The sequence below is a fragment of the Aedes albopictus genome, chromosome 3, assembly GCF_035046485.1.
Source record: "Aedes albopictus strain Foshan chromosome 3, AalbF5, whole genome shotgun sequence".
NCBI lineage: Eukaryota > Metazoa > Arthropoda > Insecta > Diptera > Culicidae > Aedes > Aedes albopictus.
In genome coordinates this window covers 381,499,363-381,523,637 of record NC_085138.1, presented here as the reverse complement: position 1 = coordinate 381,523,637, position 24,275 = coordinate 381,499,363, and the positions used below count along the sequence as shown (strand labels likewise).

Genomic DNA, 24,275 nt, shown 5'->3' with positions numbered 1-24,275 from the left:
AATTCCATGGAACTATTCATGGACGAATTCCAGGAGGAATCCCTAAATCAATTCTTTGAAAAATCCTTCAATGAATTCCTGGAAAAATCTGTAGAGGAATTCTGGGAGGAATCCAAGGAGAAATTTCTGAAGAAATACCTAGAGGAATTCTGAGAGGAATTTCTGGTGAGCTCCAGGAAAGATTTGAAGAGGAATTTCTGGAGAAATTCCAGGAGCACCTTCAGAAGGAATTTGTGGAAGAATTACTGGAGGAATCATCGGTGGAATTTCTGGAGGAATCCATGAAATAATTTCTGGAGGAATGTGTAGAGGAAACCGAGGAGAAGAAATTCCTGGATTAATTCTTGGAGGAAACCCTGGAAGGATTTCTGGAGGAATTCCTGGAAGAATTCCTGAAGCAATTGCTGTACGAATTTCCGAAGAAATGCCTGGAGGAATTTCTGGATCCATTCCTGAATAAATTCCCGGAGGTATTCCTGAAGAAATACCTGGGGTAATTCCGGTGAAATTCGTGGTAGAAATGCCTGGATGAAATCCTGGAAGAATGCCAGGGGCAATACCTGGAATAATTATTAAATGAATTCCGGAAAGGATTTTTGGAGAAATTTTTAAAAGAGGATTTCCTGGAGGATTACTGAAAAAATATTTGAAGGAATTCCTAGAGAAAGCTCAGGAGGAATTGATGCAGGAATCCCAGGAGAAATTATTGGAATAAATCTTGGATAAACTCTGGGAGGAATTCTTGAGGAAATTTCTTAATGAACCCCTGGAGGATTTTATAAATAAATTCTTGGAGAAATTGTGGTAGTAATTTCTGATGGAATCCTGGAATGCCTGGAGGAATCCCTATAGAAATCTCTGGAGGAACTTCTGAAGGAATGCCTGGAGGAACCCCTGCCACAAAAGTTCAGCCTATTGGACGCAGTGGCTTAATTTCCCCAACAGGAGAGAAAAAAAAATCCCCGGGATGAATTTCTGGAGACATGCCTGTATTAATTGCTGGAGGAGTATCTCGAGAAATTCGTTAAGATATCCTATGAGGAAACCCTGGAGAAATTCCTTCAAGAATCCCTGAAGAAATTCCTGGACTAATGCCTGGAACAATCTCTAGATAAATTCCTTGATGAATTCCTGGTGGAGTTTTTAGAAGAATTCTGGGAGGGACCTCTAGAAGAACTCCCGGAGCAATCTCTAGATGAATTCCTAGAGAAATCCTGGGATGAGTCCATGGAGAAATTTCTAAAGAAACCTGTTCGCTCCCAACGCGAAGTACCATTTAGATTTTGACCCTGTCTCCCCAACCAAACTAACCTCGAGTCGCCGCGAGTAATTTACGGCTCCAAACCCACTAACAATCACCCTATCACCCTCACACACACCACGTCGTTTGTGCCTGCCCACCGAGCGACGACGTAATGATTGATCATGCAAGGATCGACCGACCAACCACGCGTAGCCGCGTGTCCTTATTGTAATGTATTCACTTTAGTTTTTAAGACCTCTTAACTATTTCTTAAAACTACTTTTTAAAGAAGTTTCTTTCTTGGGGTTTTTAGACGTAGTTGAAACGAACGAATACGTGCTGCTGTTACCAGATCACAGAATGTTCTGCTGCTGGGTTTATTTCAGAATCCTTTCTAACATATTATTAATCGATCGGCCATTGCCCGTATAACGAAAGGGATTGTACCTTCTTCCGAGCGCTATAAATTTATAAAGTAAAGCGTTACGCTACAGTCCTTCCTTCTCGAGAAACTACATACTATCAAATCATTCAAAAATTCATTTTCACTTCCGACTACATTATGATTCGAACGCACTAGGTGCATATTTTTCTTCAAAACCAGACCGGTTAAACTTCTAATTTCCGAGCGCGACTCCTGGTCATCATCAGGCTGCCGCTCGTTTTCTGTCGTTTCGTCCTGTTGGGGATCTGATCACTCGCCACATCCGGGAACCCTAGGAATGGCTCTTCCTCGGCCTCGGAATCCGCACAGCCTTGGTAATCCTCCGACTCCGCTCGACCGCGCTTCCGACTGACTTCTGGGAGTAACAACATCGAGCTTCGAACCGGAAGGTGAGCCAGCTTTAATTGGTTCCTGTGGGCCATGATCGTCGTCCTGTGGAGGGAGATTTGAAAGGTGTTTTTAGAAATTTGTTTTACAAATCTCGCCTCAATCCATCTCTGTGGATCAGTTTTCTTGAAGTTTTTGTAATATATCATATCTCCAGCAACTAATTTCAAAAATGGATCTGGTTTAGGAGGAGATATTGTAGGATTGTCTAAACAAATAGGTTTTTCTAAAAATTGCTTATAATCCTTCTTTGGATTAATCAAATCAAGTAAAATCTTTGGTTTGTATGATAAAATTTTATGTGATGGTGGGACTCCCTCTTTGGTAGCAATTTGACTTCGATAGTTAATAAGAAAATAGTTGATTTTACAATTCAAATCTAGCTCTCGCAACTGAGGGTCCAACAAATACTTTTTAAAAACATCCTTGACAACTCTAACTAAACGTTCTGCTTGCCCGTTGCTGCTTGGATTATATGGAGGGCTTTTCATAACTTTAACGCCGTGCTTTTCCAAAAACGAGGAAAATTCCTTCGAGTTGAATGGCGGGCCTCCATCCGTTACCATCACATCAGGAAGACCGAACCTTGCAAATACTGTCATGAGTGAGTTGATCACTCGTTTTGCGTCTGTTCCATGCAGCATTACTTCTACTTCCACCCATTTTGAGTGACTGTCAACAATAAGCAGAAATGTTTTCCCTTCGAAATAGAAGAAATCTGCATGTATCCTGCTGAAAGGTCGCGATGTTGGAGTCCATTTACTATGTTCAGGTTTAGCAGGAACTGTTCCCATTTTGACACATGCCTCACAAGTCTTTACAAACTTTTCGATGTCCGAATTTATGCCTGACCAAAAGACTGTTTGGCGCGCTAGTTGCTTCATCTTCACGACACCAATATGGTTTGCATGTAGGAGTTTGAGAATGTCGTCCTTTAGAATTGCTGGTATGATGATTCTATCTTGGTATAAAAGGCATTTTTGCACAACTTCTATATCCGTTTTAATTGAGTAAAAGTTTCTTAATGAACTTTGAACATTGTCAGGCCACTCGCTTTCTGCAAATCTCATCACCTCTGCCAAACAAGAATCTTTTTCAGTTTCTCTGGCAATCAAATTATAATCCAAAGGTAAAGCATCCGAGAAGTTCAAGCTATTAATGCTACCTATGTCGAGGCTTTTAGGAATAGGTTGCTCCAGCGGGAATCGGGAGCAAAAATCTGCGTTTCCCATGTTTGTTGATGCTCTATATGCAATTTCAAAGTCATAAATGGATAATTCCATGGTATATCTCTGGAGTCTAGTTACAAATAACGAATTATTACCGGATTTGCCGAATATGCCAACCAAAGGCTTGTGGTCGGTGTAAACCTTAAACTTTTGCCCAAAAAGAAATTTATGAAATTTCTTCACGGTACAAACCAACGCCAACGCTTCTAAATGAAGGATAAGGTATCGTTTCTGTGCAGAATTCAGCGAAAACGATGTGAAGCATATGGGTCTTTCAAATCCGTCGACTTCATGGGCTAGAACTCCACCCAATCCGTATGAACTAGCATCTGAGACAACAATTAGCGGTTTCTTAGGGTCATAGAACTCCAGCAAATCTGCTTTCAACAAGGCTTTCTTACTGAACTGAAACGCTTCCTCACAATCCTCTGTCCAATCAAAGGTACTGTTATTAGCCAGCAGAGCGTACAAACTCCTTAGCTTGGAAGACAAGTGTGGAACGAATTTATTGTAGAAATTGATCAAACCAAGAAATGCTCTAAGTTCTGGTACGTTAGTCGGAGGCTTTGCTTGACTAATTGTTGACACTTTTTCAGGAGATGGCGAAAGTCCCTTGTCAGTAATAAGATGTCCTAGATATGGCAATTGCGTCACAAAAAACTTGCATTTCTTAAAGTTTACTTTGATGTTTGCTTTAGATAGTCGTTCAAGAACCAAATCCAAAATTTTTGCACACTTTTCAAAATTTTCGGCCGCAATAAGGACATCATCCAAGTAGACACTAACTCCCTCTAGTCCATGCAGGACCTGGTCCATAATTTGTTGGAAAATTGCCGCTGAACTTGAAGCCCCTTGTGGAAGTCTATTATAGGTAAATAAGCCTTTCATAGTGTTGATGACAGTGAACTTTTTGGACCGCCTAGAGAGAGGAACTTGCGTATAGGCCCCTGCCAAATCTAGACAACAGAATACCCTACAGCCTGCTAGAGAAGCAAATATGTCCTGTGCTAGTGGTAGTGGGTATGTATTTGGTACTATCGCTTTATTGATTGAAACTTTGCAGTCTATTACCAAGCGTATATCTTGGTCTTTTTTAACTACCACTATCACAGGCGATGCCCACTCACTAGCCTTTATAGGTGTGATTACCTTCTGTTGTTCCAGCATCTCCAAATGCTCCGCCAGTTTGTCTCTTAACTTGTAGGGTACCGTATACGCCTTCTTGAAAATCGGTTGTTCATGCTTCAGGATCAGTTCCCCCTCATAGCCTACGATAGGTTCTGAAAAATCTTTATCAAAAATTTTCCTATACTTCATTTTCATACTGTTAACTATGTCATCAATACCTTTCTTCTCGTTCAGACTATTCACCATCGCTGTGCTCGTGAAACCCGATCTCCATCCAGGGAAGAAACAATCAAGCCATGATCTTCCAATCAAAGGAACAAAACTGTTGCTACACTGCAGAACTACAAGCTTTTGCTTTGCTATTGACCCGTTCAATTCAACCTGTACAGAAATTTCTCCTGTAATCCTCAAGCGTGCTCCATCAACAACAATCAGCTGTCTGCTAGAGCTGCGTATTGGAATAGCGTTGAAAAATTTCCTACAGTCGGCCTCACTGATCACAGAAACAGCTGACCCCGAATCAATTTCCATCTTCAGCATACAGTTTTGCACTTTTGCTTTAATCATGCACGGTTCATTAATTTTGTTAACGGTGGAAATCATCAAACACTCCATTCCATCTGTTTCTTCACCTGAACTATCATGCCCGCCTGACCGTTTAAAATCATAGCTAGTGTCCTTTTCAACCTTCTCTACATGATACACCGAGTTCCGATTTCGCAAACTATAGCAGTCCCTTCTCAAATGTCCTCGCTTTTTGCAATAATTACAAATTGCATTAGCGTATGCATTGCGATTTTTGGACTCAGACGGAGATCTACCACGGAAACTAACTCGCTTTTCATTCCTATTTACAATACGGCCCCTGTATTGCCTGTCCGATCTATCACGCCCATAGTCACGGCTACTTTCACCAACTTTTTTACCTAGTCTGCTCTTCACTGAATGCACTTCGTCCCTTCTTGGCTCACTGTTCATTGCTTTGGTCTGTCTGTTGGCTACCTCACTGCTAAGCAATTTCTTCTCAATTGCATCTAGTGTCAGTGTCTCCGACATTAGTAAAGACTTTTGCAACTCCCGATCATGCAGCCCCATTATCAATCGATCCCTAATTGCAGTTTCCTTGAACTGCTGAAAATTGCATAACTCTGCCTGCAACTTCACTGACAAAATGAAGCTTTCAGCAGATTCGTCCGGTTTTTGGAATCGATTATAGAAATAAAATCGCTGCATCATATCGGGATCTACCTTGTCGAACCTTTCCTTTAACTTTTTCACCATGTCCGCATAATTTAACGTTCCCAATTCAACGGTTGGAAACATCAGTTTAAGTTCATCATAAACAACCGGGCCGGTAAGAGCAATCAGCACCGATTTCTTGTTTTCCTCCGTCCAATTATTAAAGGAGCTAAGGTGTTCCAAACGCTCCAAATAATTCGTGAAGGACGTGCCTTTCACGTAATGGTCTAACGTTCCAAAGGAGGGCATGGTGTACTAGTAACAACCAGCAGAAAACCAAATTAAAATCACTTACTTGATGCACTTTTTCCTCACCGCAGATGCAACTCTACCAGCTGCAGTTGATTGCACTGTTTACTTTTACAAGCGAGACTCAAGTGAGACACAGCCAGCTCAGCCTTTCTCACTACTCGCAATCGCGGAATCTCTCACTCACCAGTTCTACAAACTCTCCCCGAGCTCAACAGAAACTCACTCTCGCAAATTGCTCTACCACACGATCTCTCACTAGCTCACTACTGATCACCTCCAGATGATGGATTCCCGCCCGTCGTGGCTGAGTGGGTCGGTATAATGGGTGGCTGGGTGGCACGCCGACTCTCTGATAGAATGCAAACTCGAACACTATGGTCGATGGTAAAACCAAAATGGCCAAATCGGTGGGAGCGAGAAGGGAGTTCTGTGAATAATGGAAAGAATAAAATGGTGAAAATGATGTACAAAATGGAACTTTTGATATCACAATTCAAATATGCTATTACATATGCATTTATACACCAAACACGACGTTTGCGCGTTTTTTTTATTTATTCAACAGCTGCTCTAATTTGATCAAGGCGTTTTGACCTCTTCAAAATAGTCACAAGCACACTGTCAAGCACAAGTTTTCTAGAGCTTACCACTCTCCACAAAAACTCTGCCGTTTACTTACTCAGCTCACTCTGGAATTTCCTTGCTACACGGAATATTCCGTATGAGAAACACTGTCACTTCTTTTTCCTCGTCGCCAGCTGTAATGTATTCACTTTAGTTTTTAAGACCTCTTAACTATTTCTTAAAACTACTTTTTAAAGAAGTTTCTTTCTTGGGGTTTTTAGACGTAGTTGAAACGAACGAATACGTGCTGCTGTTACCAGATCACAGAATGTTCTGCTGCTGGGTTTATTTCAGAATCCTTTCTAACATATTATTAATCGATCGGCCATTGCCCGTATAACGAAAGGGATTGTACCTTCTTCCGAGCGCTATAAATTTATAAAGTAAAGCGTTACGCTACACTTATGTGCCAGCCGACGACGACCGAACCATCGCACCACTGCCTATGTACATTAGGCGCAGCGCAATTTTCTACCTCCATTGAGTTGCTACCCGTCCTTCAAAAAGATTGCGTGCGCGAACATAAAAGAGTCTTCATTCAAACACCGACCTGTACAGACACGAAATATAGAGTTAAGTAGTTTGTAGTGCAAAGCCGCCTTTTCCTCCCCAGTGGAAGCCACAGCCTTTCCAAAGGCTAAGTTCCCCTCCTTCCCATCGAGCTACCGGTCCTGTGTGTCTGTTCCTCCGACGGAACATTTGGTCCTAGCGAACCGGATAAAGGATCCAGTGCCCTGTGAAGCTGCAACCGCAGCTGTGTTGTCGCCAATCAGCCGATTGGGACAATTCCCTTCCATTGCTGTCGTCGACGGCATACAGGAACGGACGGCATACCGAAAGGATTGCTGGTGTTCCTGCCCCGGTAGTTCGATCCCAGTGTTTAGATGTGTGTTTCCGTGGTTTTCTCTGGTGGAGAGAAAGAGAGTGTTTCGCAAAGCAAGAGTGAAAAAGAAGTCCGAACCATCCATCCCGAAAGTGAATCGCGCGCGTGTGTAGTGGTTCCCAAACACTAGCGGTTCCCAAACCCAGAATGGCCGAAGTAAAAAGGCTGTTCGCCCAGCGTAGCCACGTTGAGGCAAGAATTGAGAGGCTCCAAGAACAAATCAGTGAAGAAAGTGGTGTCGTCCAACCGAGTTTGGCACGAGTGAAGACATTTGAGAGTGAACTCCAGTGCCATTATCGTGAGTACCAGAGAGTGTACGGTGAACTTTTGTCTGCACTCCCAGCCGAAAGATTCGAAGAGCTAGATGAGGATTACTGGCGCTTCGAAGATACCCACAACGAAGCCTGTGTTCTGGTGGAAACCCTGTTGATTTCTTGCCCGACCACCAGTGACAGGTTAACCAAGCGAAAGTCCACATCCACCTGCTTCGATGCGACCACTTCACGCTGGCTCAGCCCTCCAATCCGAAGAAGCCAGTCACCGGGTCCAACGACGGAACAGCTCGTTCCGAGTCCTGACGTGTTTGAGAGGTCACGCTCGTCATTGCCGAAAAAGGTGAGTACGAGTGTTACCAATCCAATCCAGACCGAAAAGCCGCACCGCGGCGAAGATTCCACCGACAAGAAGATTCCTTTGCGTGGGCCAGCCGAGGTCCAACCTGAGAGTGATTTCGCCGAGGTCACTATTCCCGAGTCGGCAACCACGCCGGCCGATGAAGCAGCCAAGTGTGAAGAAGAGGTGACAGCCGTTGCCTTCGAGCGTCCAACGTGTGAAGGTAAGCATCCTTCGACGAGCCAGGAGGGTGTCCTTGTCGGCAACGAGCCAGCCGAGTTTGTCGGCATTCCATCCGAAGAACCAAAGACACCGACGTCAGGCAATGCGCCTTCCGGAACCAACCCAGTGGTGAATACGTTCCGAATTCCATTCGACCCGACTGGAGTTCATCCGAAGCTGACGATTCCGATTCTTACCGGATTCCATCCGGTGCTGAAGCCGTTCCGACCACCACCAGGATTCCATTCCAAGCCCATGCGGATCCCGAAGCCAGCCGGAATGCCTCCGGTATCCCAGTATCCGACCGGATCCCTTCCGGTACCACAGCCGCCCCAGTGCAAGGCCGGTTCCCTTCCGGCATACCAGCAGCAACAGAGTCCGACCGGTCTCCTTCCGGTACCCCAACAGTTGCAGTCCGTGACCGAATCCAGTTCGGTATCCCCGTCGCTCCAGTGTAAGGCCGGTTCCCTTCCGGCATTCCAACCGCAACAGAACCCGACCGGTGTCCTTCCGGTATCCCAGCAGTTCCAGTCTACCACCGGTTCCTATCCGGTATCCCAGAAGCTGCAGTTCGTGACCGAATCCCGTTCGGTAACCCCACAGCTCAAGCCTACGACCGGTTCCTATCCGGTACACCAACAGTTCCAGCGCGCAACCGGATCCTATTCGGCAGCCAATTCGATCCTAAGGACTACCGGTGCCAGTCCGGTGGTGGATTCCGCCCTGATGCTCGTCGATACCCATTCGGCGGCCAAGACGACCAAGAGTTCTACCGGTGTCCGTCCGGTGTTGAACTCCGCCATGATGTTCGCCGGTTCCTGTCCGGTGGTCAACCTTACCAAGATGCCCATCGGTGCCCGTCCGATGGTCAAGTCCAACGAGATGCCTGCCGGTTCCCGTCCGGTGGTCAATTCCATCCAGGTGTCTGCCGGTTCCCGTCCGGTGGACAAGCCACTCCTGATGTCCGCTGGTGCCAGTCCAGTGGGCAAGCCTATCCTGCCTCCATCGCCTATCGGTACCAGTCCGGTAGTCAATCCAACTGTCGATACCCGTTCGGCGGTCAAGAAGTCCAAGATGTCTGCCGGTTCCCGTCCGGTGGTCAAGTCGCACGAGATACCGGCTGGTTCCCGACCAGTGGTTGAAGCCAACCTGATGCCCATCGGTTCCCGTCCGGTGGTCAAGTCCTCCCAGATGTCTTCCGGTTCCCGTCCGGTGGACAAGCCACTCCTGATGTCCGCTGGTGCCAGTCCAGTGGACAAGCAGATCCTGCGCCCACCGTCTATCGGTACCAGCCCGGTAGTCAAGCCAACCGTCGATACCCGTTCGGCGGCCAAGACGTCCACGATGTTCACCGGTCCTCCTCCGGTAGCCACGCCGATTTCGATATCCACTGGAATCAGTCCGGTGGGCAATTCCACTCCGATGGTGAAGCTAATCCCGAGGTCTGCTGGAACCAGTCCAATAGACAATTCCGCTCTCAAGCCCGCCGGTTCGTGTCCGGCAACCAGACCGAATTTGAAGTCCGTCGGTGCCCGTCCGATGGTCGAGTCCTACCAGATGTCCACCGGTTCCTGTCCGGTGTTCAAGCCACTTCCGAAACACACTGGTACCAGTCCAATGCGAAAGCGAGTTCTTACGTCCGCCGGTGCCCGTCCGGTGACGAAGTCCATCATGATAGCCATCGGTATCCGTCCGGTGGTCAAGCTGTCCTCGAAGTCCGTCGGTACCTGCCCGCTGGCCAAGACGTTCCTGGAGCTCGTCGGCACCAGTCCGATGATCAAGCCCAAGCCGTTTCCGAAGTCCACTGGAACAAGTCTAGTGGTGAAGCCGACCGTGTTGTTCGCCGGAACTGGTCCGGCAGCCATGCCCTTCGTAATGCCAGCCGGTCTCCGTCCGGTAGCCAAGCCGTCTTCGATGTTTGCTGGAAGCCGTTCAGTGAATATGCCCTTCCCGATGCCCGCCGGTACCTGTCCGGTGACCGAGTCAAGCCTGATGTCAACCGGCACTCCTACAGTGAACCCGCCGGTGCTCCTTCCTGTGATGTCAGCCGGCATCCAACGAATTGCGAAGCCTATTCCGAAGATCGAGATGTATCCAACCAAGAAGCTACCTCCAACGACAGCTGGAACTTTTCCGGCATTCAAGCGAATCCAGAACAAGGAAGAACAAGTCCCTAGTCCGAATATAGCCGGAACCCGTCCGGTAGTTAGAGAACCTCCCGAGAAGAAGAATTGGATCGTGGTGTTGTCGATGATGAACCAACCACTACTCGATCCGCCGCCGGTCAGCCCGACTGGTGAATGCAAGCAGCTCCATTCCGACCCGTGGCCGAGGAAGCCACCCGATGGACCACCCAAGCGATGCCGACCCAGCGAAGAAATCCCAGAGCGCGTGCCCCGAACGCGTCCACCGAACGACCCGAAGGAAGACGATCCAGACGCCACAGGTGAGCAAACATTCGATCCGTGGTGTGTGAATTCCCTATCCTGGCTTTATGTGGTTCCCCCAGTCCTCCATTGAAACCCCTAACGAATTGACAAGTTCCCTGTCTCTGTCGTCTTCGTGTTGCCTTCCTTTGCCTTTCGTACCCTTGCCTAACCCAGAATGAAATTCCATCCCATGAAATAGTTCCCTGTGAAGTTTGAGTCCCTTGAATCTCCTAATAACACCTAGAGCCCATGCCATAGTCTGAAACCTGATTGCCTTGTGATTTCCTGTTCTTCCGAAGATAAAGACCCTGCTAAGAATCCAAGTACCTTTCCTGAATTGCCGTTGAACATTGATATGCCTCTTTTAGAAATTCCACCTGACTGAATTTTGCCTTCCAACGTGCTAAGATGCGCTCCTCTGTGTGCAAAGTAAACCCAACCTCCAATCCTAAATCAAAGAATCCAAAATTACCTATTTGAATCTAATGCCTTTCCTTAAGTCCTTTTGCCAAAACAAGTCAGATTGCCTATCCTTGAATGAAATTCATGTACCCTAAGCTCCAAATCCTACCAAGATATCCAAGAACCCAATATACAGTCCACTCTCGTAGAATTCCCAACATGAAGCATGAATTTGTCATTGATAGCCCTCCTAGTTTCTTCCAGAAGTTAACAGATAGATTTCCCACTCCTTGAATTTCCTCCCTACCTCAAGACAGATATGCTCTAACCCTACAAAGATAGTTTACCCTAAAGGTCCACCTAAGAAGTTGCCTGAGTTTTCCTATGTTACCTGTCCTAAGAACCCTCGTGTATGATGAATCCCCCTAAAAGACCATTTGAAAGTTCCTTGTCGTCTCTCTGAAGCCTTTAGCCATGTTTTTGAAAGTGTCCTGATTGTTAGTCCTCCTAAGATAAGTTGCCTCCCTGATCTAGCCATCCTAGCAAGTCCCACCTTTTCTGGCCGGGGAGTATGTTCGCTCCCAACGCGAAGTACCATTTAGATTTTGACCCTGTCTCCCCAACCAAACTAACCTCGAGTCGCCGCGAGTAATTTACGGCTCCAAACCCACTAACAATCACCCTATCACCCTCACACACACCACGTCGTTTGTGCCTGCCCACCGAGCGACGACGTAATGATTGATCATGCAAGGATCGACCGACCAACCACGCGTAGCCGCGTGTCCTTATGTGCCAGCCGACGACGACCGAACCATCGCACCACTGCCTATGTACATTAGGCGCAGCGCAATTTTCTACCTCCATTGAGTTGCTACCCGTCCTTCAAAAAGATTGCGTGCGCGAACATAAAAGAGTCTTCATTCAAACACCGACCTGTACAGACACGAAATATAGAGTTAAGTAGTTTGTAGTGCAAAGCCGCCTTTTCCTCCCCAGTGGAAGCCACAGCCTTTCCAAAGGCTAAGTTCCCCTCCTTCCCATCGAGCTACCGGTCCTGTGTGTCTGTTCCTCCGACGGAACAAAACCTCTTGAAAAATACGTAGAGGAATCCTTAGAGAAATTCTTGGAAGAATTCCTGGGAAAATCCCTGGAAGAATCCCTGAAGCATTTTCTGGAGGAGCCTCAGGAGGAATGCCTGGAAAGTTCTGGACAAAATCCTTGCGGAATCCCAGGACGAATTCCTGGATAAATTTGTAAAGGAATTTTCGGGGAAATTCCGAGGAACTATCCCTGGAATGAATACCTGGAGGAATCTCGAGAGAAATTCTGAAGAAATTCCAAGATAAATTTCTAGAGAAATTCCAAGAGAAATTTCTGAATAAATTCCAAGAGAAATTTGTAGAGTAATTCCCAGAGGGATTTTTGGAGGGATTCCAGGAGGAATTCCTGGAGGAATTGCGGTAGTAATTTATGAAGCGATTCCTATGGGAGTTCCTGAATCAATTCCTGGAGGACTTTCTGACGAGATTATTGGGGTAATTCTTAAGAAACCTCTTGAGGAATTCTTGGAGGTATCCTTAACCCTTATGTGGCCGACAGGGTACCCGGGTACCCAGCGCCCATTTAAAAAGCACGATGTAGAAAAAAGCAAAAAGTTTGTCGGACATATAACGGTTGAAGGAACTTCTACAGAATTCTTGGAAATAAACCTGGAAGAATCCCTGAAACAATTCCTGGAGGAACCTCAGGAGGAACTCATGAACAAATCTCTATAGGAAATCTTGGGGAAATTCCGTGGAACTATTAATGGAAGAACTCCAAGAGGAATCCCTAAATGAATGCCTTGAGGAATCCCTGAATGAATTCCTGGAAGAATCTCTAGAGCAATTCTGGTAGAAATCCATGGAGAAATTTCTGAAGGAGTTCCTGGAGAAATTTTTAGAGGAATTCTGAAAGGAATTTCTGGTGGAGTTCCAGGAGGAATTTCCAGATGAATTTCTGGAGAAATTCCAGGAGGAATCCAGAAGGATTTTCAGGAGGAATTACTGCAGGAATCATCGGTGAAATTTCTGGAGGGATCCATGAAATAATTCCTGGAGGAATGTGTAGAAGAAACCCTAGAGAACAAATTCCTGGATTAATTCTTGGAGGAAACCCTGGAAGAATTCCTGGATCCATTCTAGAATAAATTCCCAGAGGAATTCCTGAGGAAATACCTGGGGTAATTCCTGTAGAAATTCTTGGTAGAACTCTTGCAGAAGTCACTGGGGAAATGCCTGAATGAAATCGTAGAGGATTGGCAGGATGAATACCTGGAATATTTCTTGAAAAAAATCCGGGAGGAATTTCCGAAGGAATCCCTTGAGGAGTTTCTGGAGGAATCTCAAGATTTATTTCAGATGAAATACAAAGTTCGATTTCTGAGAGAACTTCAGGAGGAGTTTCTGATGAATTCTCAGAGGAAATACTGAAGAAACCGCTAAAATTCCTGAGGAAATCCTGGATTAATTCCTGGGGGAGTTTCTGAAGGAATCCCAACAAGAGTTCTTGCAGGCATTTTTGAAAAAATCCCGGAAGTTGTATTTGAAAGAATAACAGAAGAAATTTTCGGTGAATCCCTGGAGGAACTCGAAGTATTTTCTGAAGAAACCCGATGAGCAATCCCGGAAGCAATCCCATGAGGAACTCTATGGAATCTCAGGAGAGCTTTCTTGACGAATACCTGGAAGAATTTGTAAATACATTCCTGCAGAAATACTTCGAATCATTCCAGATGTAATTATTGGAGCAATGTCTAGTGGAATTCTGGAAAGCATATATGAAGAAATCCCTGTAGAATTATCCCTGCAGAAACACCTTAAAGGATCTCTGGAGAAATTCCTAAAGGAAATCTCGAAAAAAAATACTGGAGGAACCTCTAAAGGTCAAATCCCCGAAAAAATGTCTAGTGGAATCCCTTGATTGAATTTCTGGAAGAAGCCATGATAAAATCACTGAAGCAAGCTATGGAAAAAAAAATCTTGGAGGAATTGTTCGTACTCATATAGTTTACGAAACTATGAACAAATCTAAAAAAGTCATTTTGATTACTCAAAACTACAATACCAATTTGCATATTCACATATCGGGAGCCCATCCCGCTTAAAATTTATCTCAAGCCAGGCCCCCCCTGGACCCCCTCCAGGAAAAATTCCTAGTTACGCCAATGGGAACAATTACTGAATAAATCTTTAGAAGAATTCCAGATCAAATTTCAGAAAGGATTCCTAGAGAAATGTCTGTAGGAATTCCTCAAGGACTCCTTGGCATTCCTGAGAGAATTCTTTCAAGAATTCCAGGAGGAATTTTTAAAGGAACTCCTGGAGGATTCCCCAAGGAATCACTGGAGGACTTCCTGGGTGATTTCTAGCAGAATTTCTGGAAGGACCTATAGAGAAATGCCTAAGAAAAACGTTCAATAAATTCCCGAATACCAATAGAATTCCTGAACTGATTGCTAAAAGAAATCCCTGAACGAATATTTGAAGGCATCATTGAAGGAATTATTAAAGGGATCTCTGAAGGAATCTCTAAAAGTCTAAAAGAATTTTCGGAGGAATTCCCGAAGGAAATCCAGAAGGAATCTCTGCAGGAATTACAGAAAGAACTCCTAGAAGAATTAATCAAGACATATATGGAAGAATTTCTGAGGAATCGCTGAACGGATTCCATAAGTAATTGCTTAATGGATCATTGGATTTTCTTGAGATATTTCTCAAAGAAACACTGGATTAATTAAAAACAAAAAATCTCTAGCAGAAATTTCTTATCCCTTTAGGACTCACGCTGTTCTAAAAAGTATAGCACTACCTAAAAATCGCGCTTGTATAGAGCACGGTGCAGTTTCGGTGGCTTGATGGAACGCGTCCTGGAAGCTTAAGAAATTTCTGGAGGAATGTTGGAAGGAATCTATGGAGAAACTATGGAAGAAATCTCTTGAGGAATCCTAAAAGCATCCTTGGAGGAATTCCTGAAAGAAGCACTATGTAGAGAAATTGTTGAAGTATTTTAAGATTCTTGGAGAAATTCTAGAATCGCTGGAGGAATCTCTGGATGAATTTCTAAAGGAATCTAAAATAATTACTGAATGAATGCCTGGAAGAAATCCTCAACGAATTTCAGAAGAGACCCCTGGAGAAATATATGTAGGAATTCCTCATGCACTTCCTGGAAAAAAAATCTTGAAGAGATTCATGTTGAAATTCCAAAGAATCCCTGGAGGAATGATCGACGGCACCTCTTGAGAACTTTCTTAAGGAACCCCCGGAGGAATTGCAGAGAGAAACCCTAAATGAATTCCTGTAGGGATCCATGAAAAGATTCCTAAAGAGGTCCTTGAGGATTTCCTGAAGAATCTCTAGAAGAAATTCTGGAGAAATCGCTAAGAAAATCGATCAATAAATCCCTGAAGGAATACCAATAGAGTTCCTGAAGGGATTTTGAAAGAATCCCTGGACGAATTGTTGAAGGAATCTTTGGAAGTTATTGGAGGCATTCCAGAAGGAAGTCCTGGAGGAAATACTCGAGCAATATTTATCTGGAAGAATTCCCTAGACTTAAGGAATGAGATATTCATCAAAGAAACCCTGGATGAATTCAAAAAAAAAAACTCTAGCAGAAATTCATCTAGAGATTTCTGGAGGAAATCTTTGGAGAAATTTTCTAAACGAATCTCTTGTCGAATTCCAAAAGGGAACCTGGAGAAATTCATAGGAAAGTTACTAGAGAAATTGCTGAAATAGTTCCAGATTCTTGAAGGAATTCTAGAATCGCTGAATTCCTGAATCAATCTCTGGAATTTCAGAAGGAACCACTGGAAAATATCTGTAGGAATTCCTCAAAAACCCCTTGGAAAAAACTCTTGAAGGGATCTATGTTGGAATTCCTGAGGGAATCCCTCCGAGAATTCCTGCAGGAATTGTCGAAGGAAAACCTGGTAGATGTTCTCAAGAAATCTCTGAAGGAGTTCCTGACGGTATCTAGAAGAATAACTGAATGAATCTCTGGAAGAATTACTGAATGAATGTCTGGAATAATTCCTGAAGGAAGGCTCTAATCAAATGTAAGAAATCCTCGATGACTCCCAGGAACAATTCTTGAAGGGATCTATATTGGAATTCCGTAGGGAATCCCTCAGAGAATCTCTGGGGGATTTTTTCAAAGATTCACTGAAGAAGTTTTTGAAGGAAACCCAGGAGGTATTCCTAAGGGAATATCTAGATGCATTCCTAAAAGAAACTCGAGAGAAATTCCTGAATGAATTTGTTAAGGGATCACTGAAGAAACTCCTGAAGGGATGGCTGGATGAAGTCCCAAAGGTATTACTGGAGGAATTTCTTCAGAAACCCTGGATTGATTTTCAATACATCCATAGTGGTATTCGTCAAGGAATTCCTGAAGCAATTCCTGTAAGAGCTCATGGAGAAAAACTTAAAAACAACCTTTGAAGGATTCTTTGAATTTCCTTGGAGTTAGAAGAAATTTCTAAAGGAATCCTGAAGAGATTCCTGGAAAATTCCTAGAGGACCACTTAAACATTCATTACACGAAGATAACTTTTCAAACTCGACAACAATACTCACGCGTTCCCAGCAGCAGTATCACAACGTTCTTCAAAAAATCCATCACCCCGGTGGACGCTTTGTGCGCTTCGCGGACTCGCCCGAACAGCGAATCGTAGGACGGTGGCGGTTCCTCGCGGTTTATTGCATCCTCATAGCTAGGGGGATCGCCGCGGCGGTTGGAACCGGAAGTGAAACCACTGCCACCGCTTCCGTGCACTATGATGACGTTTGACGCCGTCGGGACGGACCTGTTATTGCTACCGGTACTGCTACTACTGCTGCCGCCACTGGGTCCAGGCAGCTGATACCGCTGTTCGCTGCTGATCATCACTAGTCTACTGTTGCTGCTGCTGTCGTTGATCCCCGTTGAGGTCGCTACTGGCACAACTAACTGATTGTATGAAGGCGGAGCAGTCGGATTTGTACTCATTATTTGTTCTATCCTATCTAATTCGCTGTCGTCGTTGTTGCTGCTGCGTGTGTTTACACCGACCTGGAACAAAACGAAAAACACGTTGATATTAATTCAAAAAAAAAGGACGATAACACTACGGACCGCCTGTTCCGGTGGTAAGAGTCCACCAACAGGTGACCCCTAATTCATGGTGTGATGCGGCTATATGGTTACCGTTCCTAAGAATGAATGGCTAGGGGGGTCTAATAAAAACCTAACCGCTAACGGAGCCTGTGGAGTACCAGTGTTTCTCCGAGACAATCAACTGACCCCCTTTAGTCTCAAACTTGAGACTAAATAAGGGCGAGATTATGAAGACGTTGTTAATTAGTTTAAATTTTCACCTACATGGTTTCGCATTAAACGATTTACCCAGTGTAGTGTTTGCAGACTAATGCAAAATTGTACAGCAAGTGGCCTTAGTCCAAGAGTCTTACTTTCGTAAGGGATGTTTCTATCCAGGAAACCTTGAAAACCCGGTGTTTGCTACTTTCAGTAAAAATGAAATGGCAAACTCGCGTGTTATGCCTCGAGCATGTGTGCTTGTTAACAACGCAATCGTTGCTACACTCATTTCTGAACTAACCACCAGAGATGTATGTGCTATCACAATGGACTACCCGCTTTTCGCGCAGCCACAGTTGATCAGCAGGAGTAAGTCATTAATTTTGTATGGCGAAATGCATCTAAACTTGAATTACATGAAATACAAAGCTTTTCCCGAAAAAATATTTGGTAGGCTTAATAGTGGTCACCATTGTGCACAACCACTAGGGTGCGGGCACCGGTTTTGGCCAGTCTAAGGGAAATCATTTTTATTAAAATAACCAATAATCCTATGAAAACAACCAATGCGTCAAATGAAAAATTTCAATTTATATTTTAAAGGAAAAATGCAGAAATCAAACCAATACTTGATTTTTGTATTAAAAGTGGCACTGGCCAAAATAGAAGCTCTGCCGCAGTTTTGGCCATATTCTTAAATTTGGTTTCTATTTTGGCCAATCACGTGTATTTCTTATGGGAGTGGCCAAATTAGAAGCACCCTGGCCAAAATAGATATATGGGAGCAGATTTTTTAAGGAAATATATTTTTTTTCTTCTAGTTTTTAATCAAAATTTGTGGTTTTCACAGCTGCAATCATCATATTGTATTAGGATCTACTAGTAAAAATTAAATTTACGCCGATTTAGATCGCAACAGGCTCAATACTGCACTATGGCCAAAACTCCGGACTGGCCAAAACTGAAGCTTCTACCCTACCAAATATTTTTTCGAATAATGTGTTCCACGTTGAAGAATTTGCCTTTAGATGGTATTCGCCATACAATATTTTACTTTTAGCGATTTTTCGCGCATAGAAGCTATAGCGCCACATTAGTCGATGCGGAGAGTAGGAAAACAACCGATGTAGTTAGTTCATTGATGTATCTGTTGGAAACCTCAACAGAAAATACGTCTATTGTTCGGTTCCCTACGGATGCTGTCAAACAAGTTATCGCACACTGCACGTCAAAAAGCCTTCCGCTAATTGTTGGCAGTGATGCTAATGCTCACCATATCATCTGGGTCAGCTCAGACATTAACTTGAGAGACTGATGGAATACTTAAGTAGTACATATCTTGCATTACTTAACATAGGTAACCGCCTAACCTTCATGGTATCTGCTAAAGAGGCAGTGTTAGACATTACGCTTTGCTCTAGCATAACACAAGTTTACAAAATAAAATGAAAGTCGTGAACTTCTGTCAACGACCAAAATTTTTGAAGCACAATTTAGTGCTGATTTCGAAACCGACCTTCAAAAAATTTAAAGTAGAACAGTTTTTGAGTTTTAGTTCAATATCGAGTTTTACAACTTTTCAAAATATGTAATTTACTAAAATTCAAATATATTGCGTTTTGTTCAACCAATTTTGAATCTTTTTCCATAAATGGAAAGCTGAATACAATACCATTCGATCATCTGAATACAGGTTTTGCGTCAGATTGATGAAATTCAAGATATTGACGATTTTTAGGGACAATCTTCTTAAATTTTAGCAAAATTCCCAAAATTTTTTGAAGAAATGTATTTTTTTTAATAAAAACAAATCAACTTAAAAATTCTTTCTCGACGTTTATTTGACATATCATATGTAGGCGAGTTACAGTAAAAATTTCAGCTCAATCGGAGCATTGGTTACGAAGAATGACATGTTTGAAGTGAGCGACTTTGCTTAAAAATAGAACAAAAATCGATTTCAAATCATCAACCTTGTATGGAAAGTCGAAAAAATTTCCACTCTACTGTAATTTATTTCTTTCGCGTTTTCGAACTCAGGGCATGATTCTACACCAAAAATGATCATCAGCTTACCGAGTTCAAAAATGCTGTAAACTAGTGTTATTAGTCACGAGTTGACCAAGTGGCATGTGCCAGATGAAAAATCTTTATCTGACCATCGCTACATCTTTTTTGAACACTTGAATGTTGCTTCGCAAACCTTACGCTTCAGGAATCCCCGGACAAACAACTGGGATCTCTTTACTGGATACTTAACATCAATTATGACACTCTAGCTTGGAATCTCCAAGTGATTTAGATGCTGCTGCTGATACTACAACGGCCTTCATCATGGAAGCTTTCGAAGCAGCTTGCCTTCTGCGGTCTGTGAAGACCACAAGAGGAACCCTTTGGTGGAACTCTGATCTGGCGAAGCTCAGGAAACAATGAAGGAAGAGTTGGAGCAGACAAGTTTCGGCTGCATCGGAGGCTTTCAGGATGGCTCGCAAGGATTACAAGAAAGCTCTTCGGTCTGCTAAACGATCCGGCTGGAAAACATTTGTACAAATGTTTCCAGTTTGAGTGAAGTCAGTCGTTTGAACAAAATCCTAGCGAAATCTAAGGATTTTCGAGTGAACGAACTTCGTTTACCTAATGGCGCTTTCACTTGCTCTGATGAGGAAGTTCTGCATTGCTTATTCAGCACACACTTCCCTGGATGTGTGGATATCACATCTTCGGATGAACCTGATGTCTTTTCTTGTAGTTCTGATTCTTTAGCTTCGGATCGGAGTATCATAACTATAGAATCGATTGAGTGGGCACTTAACAGCTTTGCTCATTTCAAATCTCCTGGAGCAAATGGAATATATCCTATTTTGCTTCAGAAGGGATTTGATTACATATTTCAAACATGTTTTGAAAAAAAAATACTTATTTGCAGTTTTGCTACAGAGTACATACCCAAATCTTGGCGGGATATTACTGTAAAGTTTATTCCGAAAGTGGGTCGTGCGTCGTATGAAGAAGCAAAAAGTTTCAGACCTATCAGTTTGACCTCTTTTCTTCTGAAATGCTTAGAACGCATTGTAGATCATCACATCCGTGATGTTCATCTGGCCAACGTGCCTCTTCATGTGAGCCAATATGCCTACCAATCTGGAAAGTCCACTGTGACTCTTTTACACAAAGTTGTTTACGATATCGAGAAGGCATTTGCTCAAAAGCAATCTTGTTTGGGTGTTTTCTTAGATATCGAGGGTGCCTTTCGAGGCCATATTGGAAGCCACACGGGGTTTTCCAATTAGATTCACCAGATGCTCAAAAACCGACATCTCTTCTCGACATTGCGTCAAGCGGCGATTAGGAAATCGAGCGTTTGTGGATGCCCCAAGGAGTAGTCTTATCACCACTTTTGTGAAATCTCGTAGCAGATATGCTATTGAGGTAACTCAATAATAGCGGTTTTCCTACTTATGGTTTTGCCGACGACTACCTAACATTGTTAGTCGGTATGAGCATCAGCACCCTTTTCGATCTGATGCAAAGTGCCCTTTAGGTAGTAGAGGGTTGGTGTCGCCAATATGGCCTTTCGGTTAATCCGAGTAAAACACCTATTGTTCTTTTCACGGAAAGGCGAAACCGTAATGGCGTTCGACCTTTGCGTCTCTTTGATTCTGAAATCGATGTGACTGAACAGGTAAAGTACGTTGGAGTCATTCTTGATTCCAAGCTTTCCTGGACACCTCACATTGAGTTCAGAATCAAGACAGCTTGTATGGCCTTCGGGCAATGCCGGCGTACTGTTGGTACAACTTGGGGTCTGAAACCCAAGTATATCAAATGGATTTACACAACTGTGGTCCAGCCAATATTGGCTTATGGATGTCTGGTGTGGTGGCAAAAGGGCGAAGTGAGAACGATCCAATCAAAATTAGGCCATCTCCGAAGGATGTGCTTAATGGCGATGTCTGGAGCGTTCTCTTCAACTCCTACGGCAGCGCTCGAAGTACTCTTTGACGTTGTCCAACTACACATTCATCTCAAACAAGAAGCACTTTCTTGCACTTACCGTCTATGGGTACTCGGTCTACTAGAGGAAACTCCTGTGAACCGCACATCAACACACACCTCGTTGTTTCCACTTTTGGTGAATTGGGTCAAAGTTGTCCTTGCTCCAAGTGATCTTACAATTGCTTGTAATTTTCCATATAGGACATTTTCCACGAAATTCCCTTCCCGGGAAGAGTGGACATCTGGTTATCTGGAGAGAAGTATTTCAGACGGCATCGTATGTTACACTGATGGCTCCCTTCTCAAAGGTCGAGCAGGTGCTGGTGCTAAGGCTGTATCAGTCTTACTCACTTGGTAGACACTGCACCGCTGAATGCAGCAAACGCTGTTCACCTTGTATAGGTACCTGACCATTTGGCATTCTTCCATCGCTGGAAATGAAATTGCTGATAAGGTAGCTTGCACTGGAGCATCACATGACTTCATTGGCCTTGAGCCAGCTATTCCGGTATCCAAGTGTTGGGTAAAGCTTCAGATTGAGACCTGAGCTGCCATTCAACACATTTACATCTACATTTTACATTTATTTTTCAAATAATACGGCAACCTGCCAGCTTAAGCCATACATCAGGTCAAGGACACTTACAAATATTTGAGATTTACAAAATGACATATTTTAGTGTTAGGGGTTTGGATAGGTGTTAGTGTCTCAGGTGTTAATTATACATCTTCATGCTCGATTAAGCGCAGCTTTGAAGGTTGACATCGTTGTTTGGTTCCTTATGGTCAGTGGTTGTGAGTTCCAGGTAGATGCCCCGTAGATTAGGAGACTTCTGCGAGTACTCGTTGTGTGGCGTGGTATGATGAACGACCTCGCACGCTGATTGTTTCCCCTCCGTACATGTTGTGCTATGTACTCAGAAGCCTTTCCGTTGTACACAGTGTGCATGAAGCAGCAAACTCGTCGTAGATAGTTCTCGGTCAGGTCTATACTGGAATAGTTTGGAATCATGTCGTCAAAAAAATTGTATTGTACTGAACCATCTCTAAGGGTGGCGAAGTATCTAACAAATCTGTCAAAGCAGAATTGCAGCATGCTAGTCAAAGCATTAACTGGCCACTGCCGACAAGCTATTACATGGCTAATATATAGCCAGCTGATTCATTTGTATGTGATAGCTGTGAATCCGATTATGGAGCTTCGTTTCATTAGAAATATTACTGTTTAGTTTTAGCGCAACTGCGTTTACAAGTACTCGGTAAACGCGTCGTATTAAGTAAAACTGACTTCAGAAACCTGAATCTTCAGGACGTTTGTTGTTAGGCTATCTTTACGCTTTATTCGTTATTAAAATACTCGCTTCAGGGCGCTATTTGATCTTATTGTGGTACGCTTATGCGATTCAACGATGCTCTCCCTCGGGTAAATGGCCCGTAATAGGCCCGTGTTCATGGCGATGGCACAAATTTCCCAAATGGAGGAGAACGTGCCTCTGGTACCGACCTGATAACTATAGATTTAAAGAATATAGACATATACATATTTTATTTACCATGATAAATTGCAAAAAAATATATAGTTTCACGCATGAAATATATACGGAAAATTCTCTCAGTGTAGACAAACCATAATAAAATCAGCCGATAGGATTTCACCTCTTCGGTCTTTCAAAACAATAAAAAGCAATCATTCATTGATTGATTTCATTTTCTTATGCAAGCGCCTCGATAACTCCTGATCAATTGAAGAATATAGGACATCAAGGTCAAATTCCACTGCTGCAGAACACACCCACCCTTCGATCGATACCAATTCCAATTGATCTCCTGGTGACCCCGCGACAGCACCGTAAATGTCTTCACCCTACTTCTACTACGCCCTCCCGCTTCGCCGAAACTTACCTGTTGAACGTAAATGTCGTGATAGTTGTTGATGGTCCCGTTGCTACTGCTTCTGCTACTGCTACCGGATGCGGCCGCAGCAGCCATTGTCCTCCCGATGCTTGTCGTCTCCTGGAGACCGTCGTTTTTGTCGTCGTCGTCTTCGCCGTTTCCTTTTCACATTCGAGCTCTTGCCTTTGTTCCTCCGACTGTCGCGCAAAAAGCGCAGCTTCTTGCCAAGGGCAACAAACAACAAGGAACGCACCCAGCCCAGATGACAATGATGGCAATTTTCCTTCAAGTTCGTCGCGAAATCGCCGGCACTAAGTACGGAGCAAACAGATCAATGACACACTTTTGTTCACAGCTTATCGCACCTTCTTTTTTCTATACGGGATAATTTCCGATTTGATTCGCGTCCGACCGACCGACCGTCACAGCACAGCCAAACGTCGTCGTCTCAAGATGATGTCATGTTTTTCGATGGTGATGCATCTGTCGTCGGCTTTCGGATGGGATGTGGTGAACAGTGTCCACAAAAGCGACAGAACTTCTGCACACTGCACACACTCACTTGAATGAAGAGCACTTACACTACACTAACGTACTGACTACAGTTTGTTTAGTTTCAATTGGTGCAAACTGCACTATTTTCTTGACCGAAATGCAACTCGCGAGCTAAACTTGAAATGCAACTGAAACGCAAGGAAAATGTTCCGATCAAGCCTTTTGTAAACATTGTAAGGATGACAATGAAACGATGAGAATGGTCGATTTTACAGTGACGGTTGAAGGTGTTTGCACGCATTGAAATATTTCGCTACCATAAGCTGGTTGGAGTCACCGAAAATGAAACTCGCCGAAAAAGCTGATTTTCAGGCGAGTTTTGCTATAAGAAAAGTCACTCAAAAATGAGCAGGATTCACACAAATCTGATCTAAAATCAAGACCAACAATT

General features: G+C 43.8%; 2 protein-coding genes across 4 annotated transcripts in view; both read right to left on the bottom strand.

The window, feature by feature from the left end:
• LOC134289649 (uncharacterized) overlaps positions 1-24,049 on the bottom strand; it is a 29,686-nt gene extending 5,637 nt beyond the window's left edge. Inside the window, exons 1-2 of the mRNA XM_062855829.1 lie at positions 23,339-24,049; positions 16,720-17,194 (exon numbers count right to left, since the gene is read on the bottom strand). Of these exons, the coding sequence (XP_062711813.1) occupies positions 16,720-17,194; positions 23,339-23,425 (562 nt within the window). The 5' untranslated portion in view covers positions 23,426-24,049. The remainder of the gene's footprint in view (positions 1-16,719; positions 17,195-23,338) is intronic.
• On the bottom strand, positions 1,469-6,941 carry LOC134289647 (uncharacterized protein K02A2.6-like). Of its 3 annotated transcripts, none has more exons than XM_062855828.1 (2): positions 4,454-6,941; positions 1,469-2,120 (listed from the first exon to the last, which is right to left on the bottom strand). In XM_062855828.1, exons 1-2 carry the CDS (start codon positions 5,918-5,920, stop codon positions 1,938-1,940), a joined length of 1,650 nt encoding a protein of 549 aa, XP_062711812.1. In that variant the 5' UTR covers positions 5,921-6,941; the 3' UTR covers positions 1,469-1,937. The 3 variants fall into 3 exon arrangements, with proteins under 3 accessions (XP_062711812.1, XP_062711810.1, XP_062711811.1); XM_062855826.1 differs by having other exon boundaries at positions 1,469-6,350; positions 6,603-6,940; XM_062855827.1 differs by having other exon boundaries at positions 1,469-4,593; positions 4,651-6,939.
• Positions 24,050-24,275: the final 226 nt, after the last annotated feature.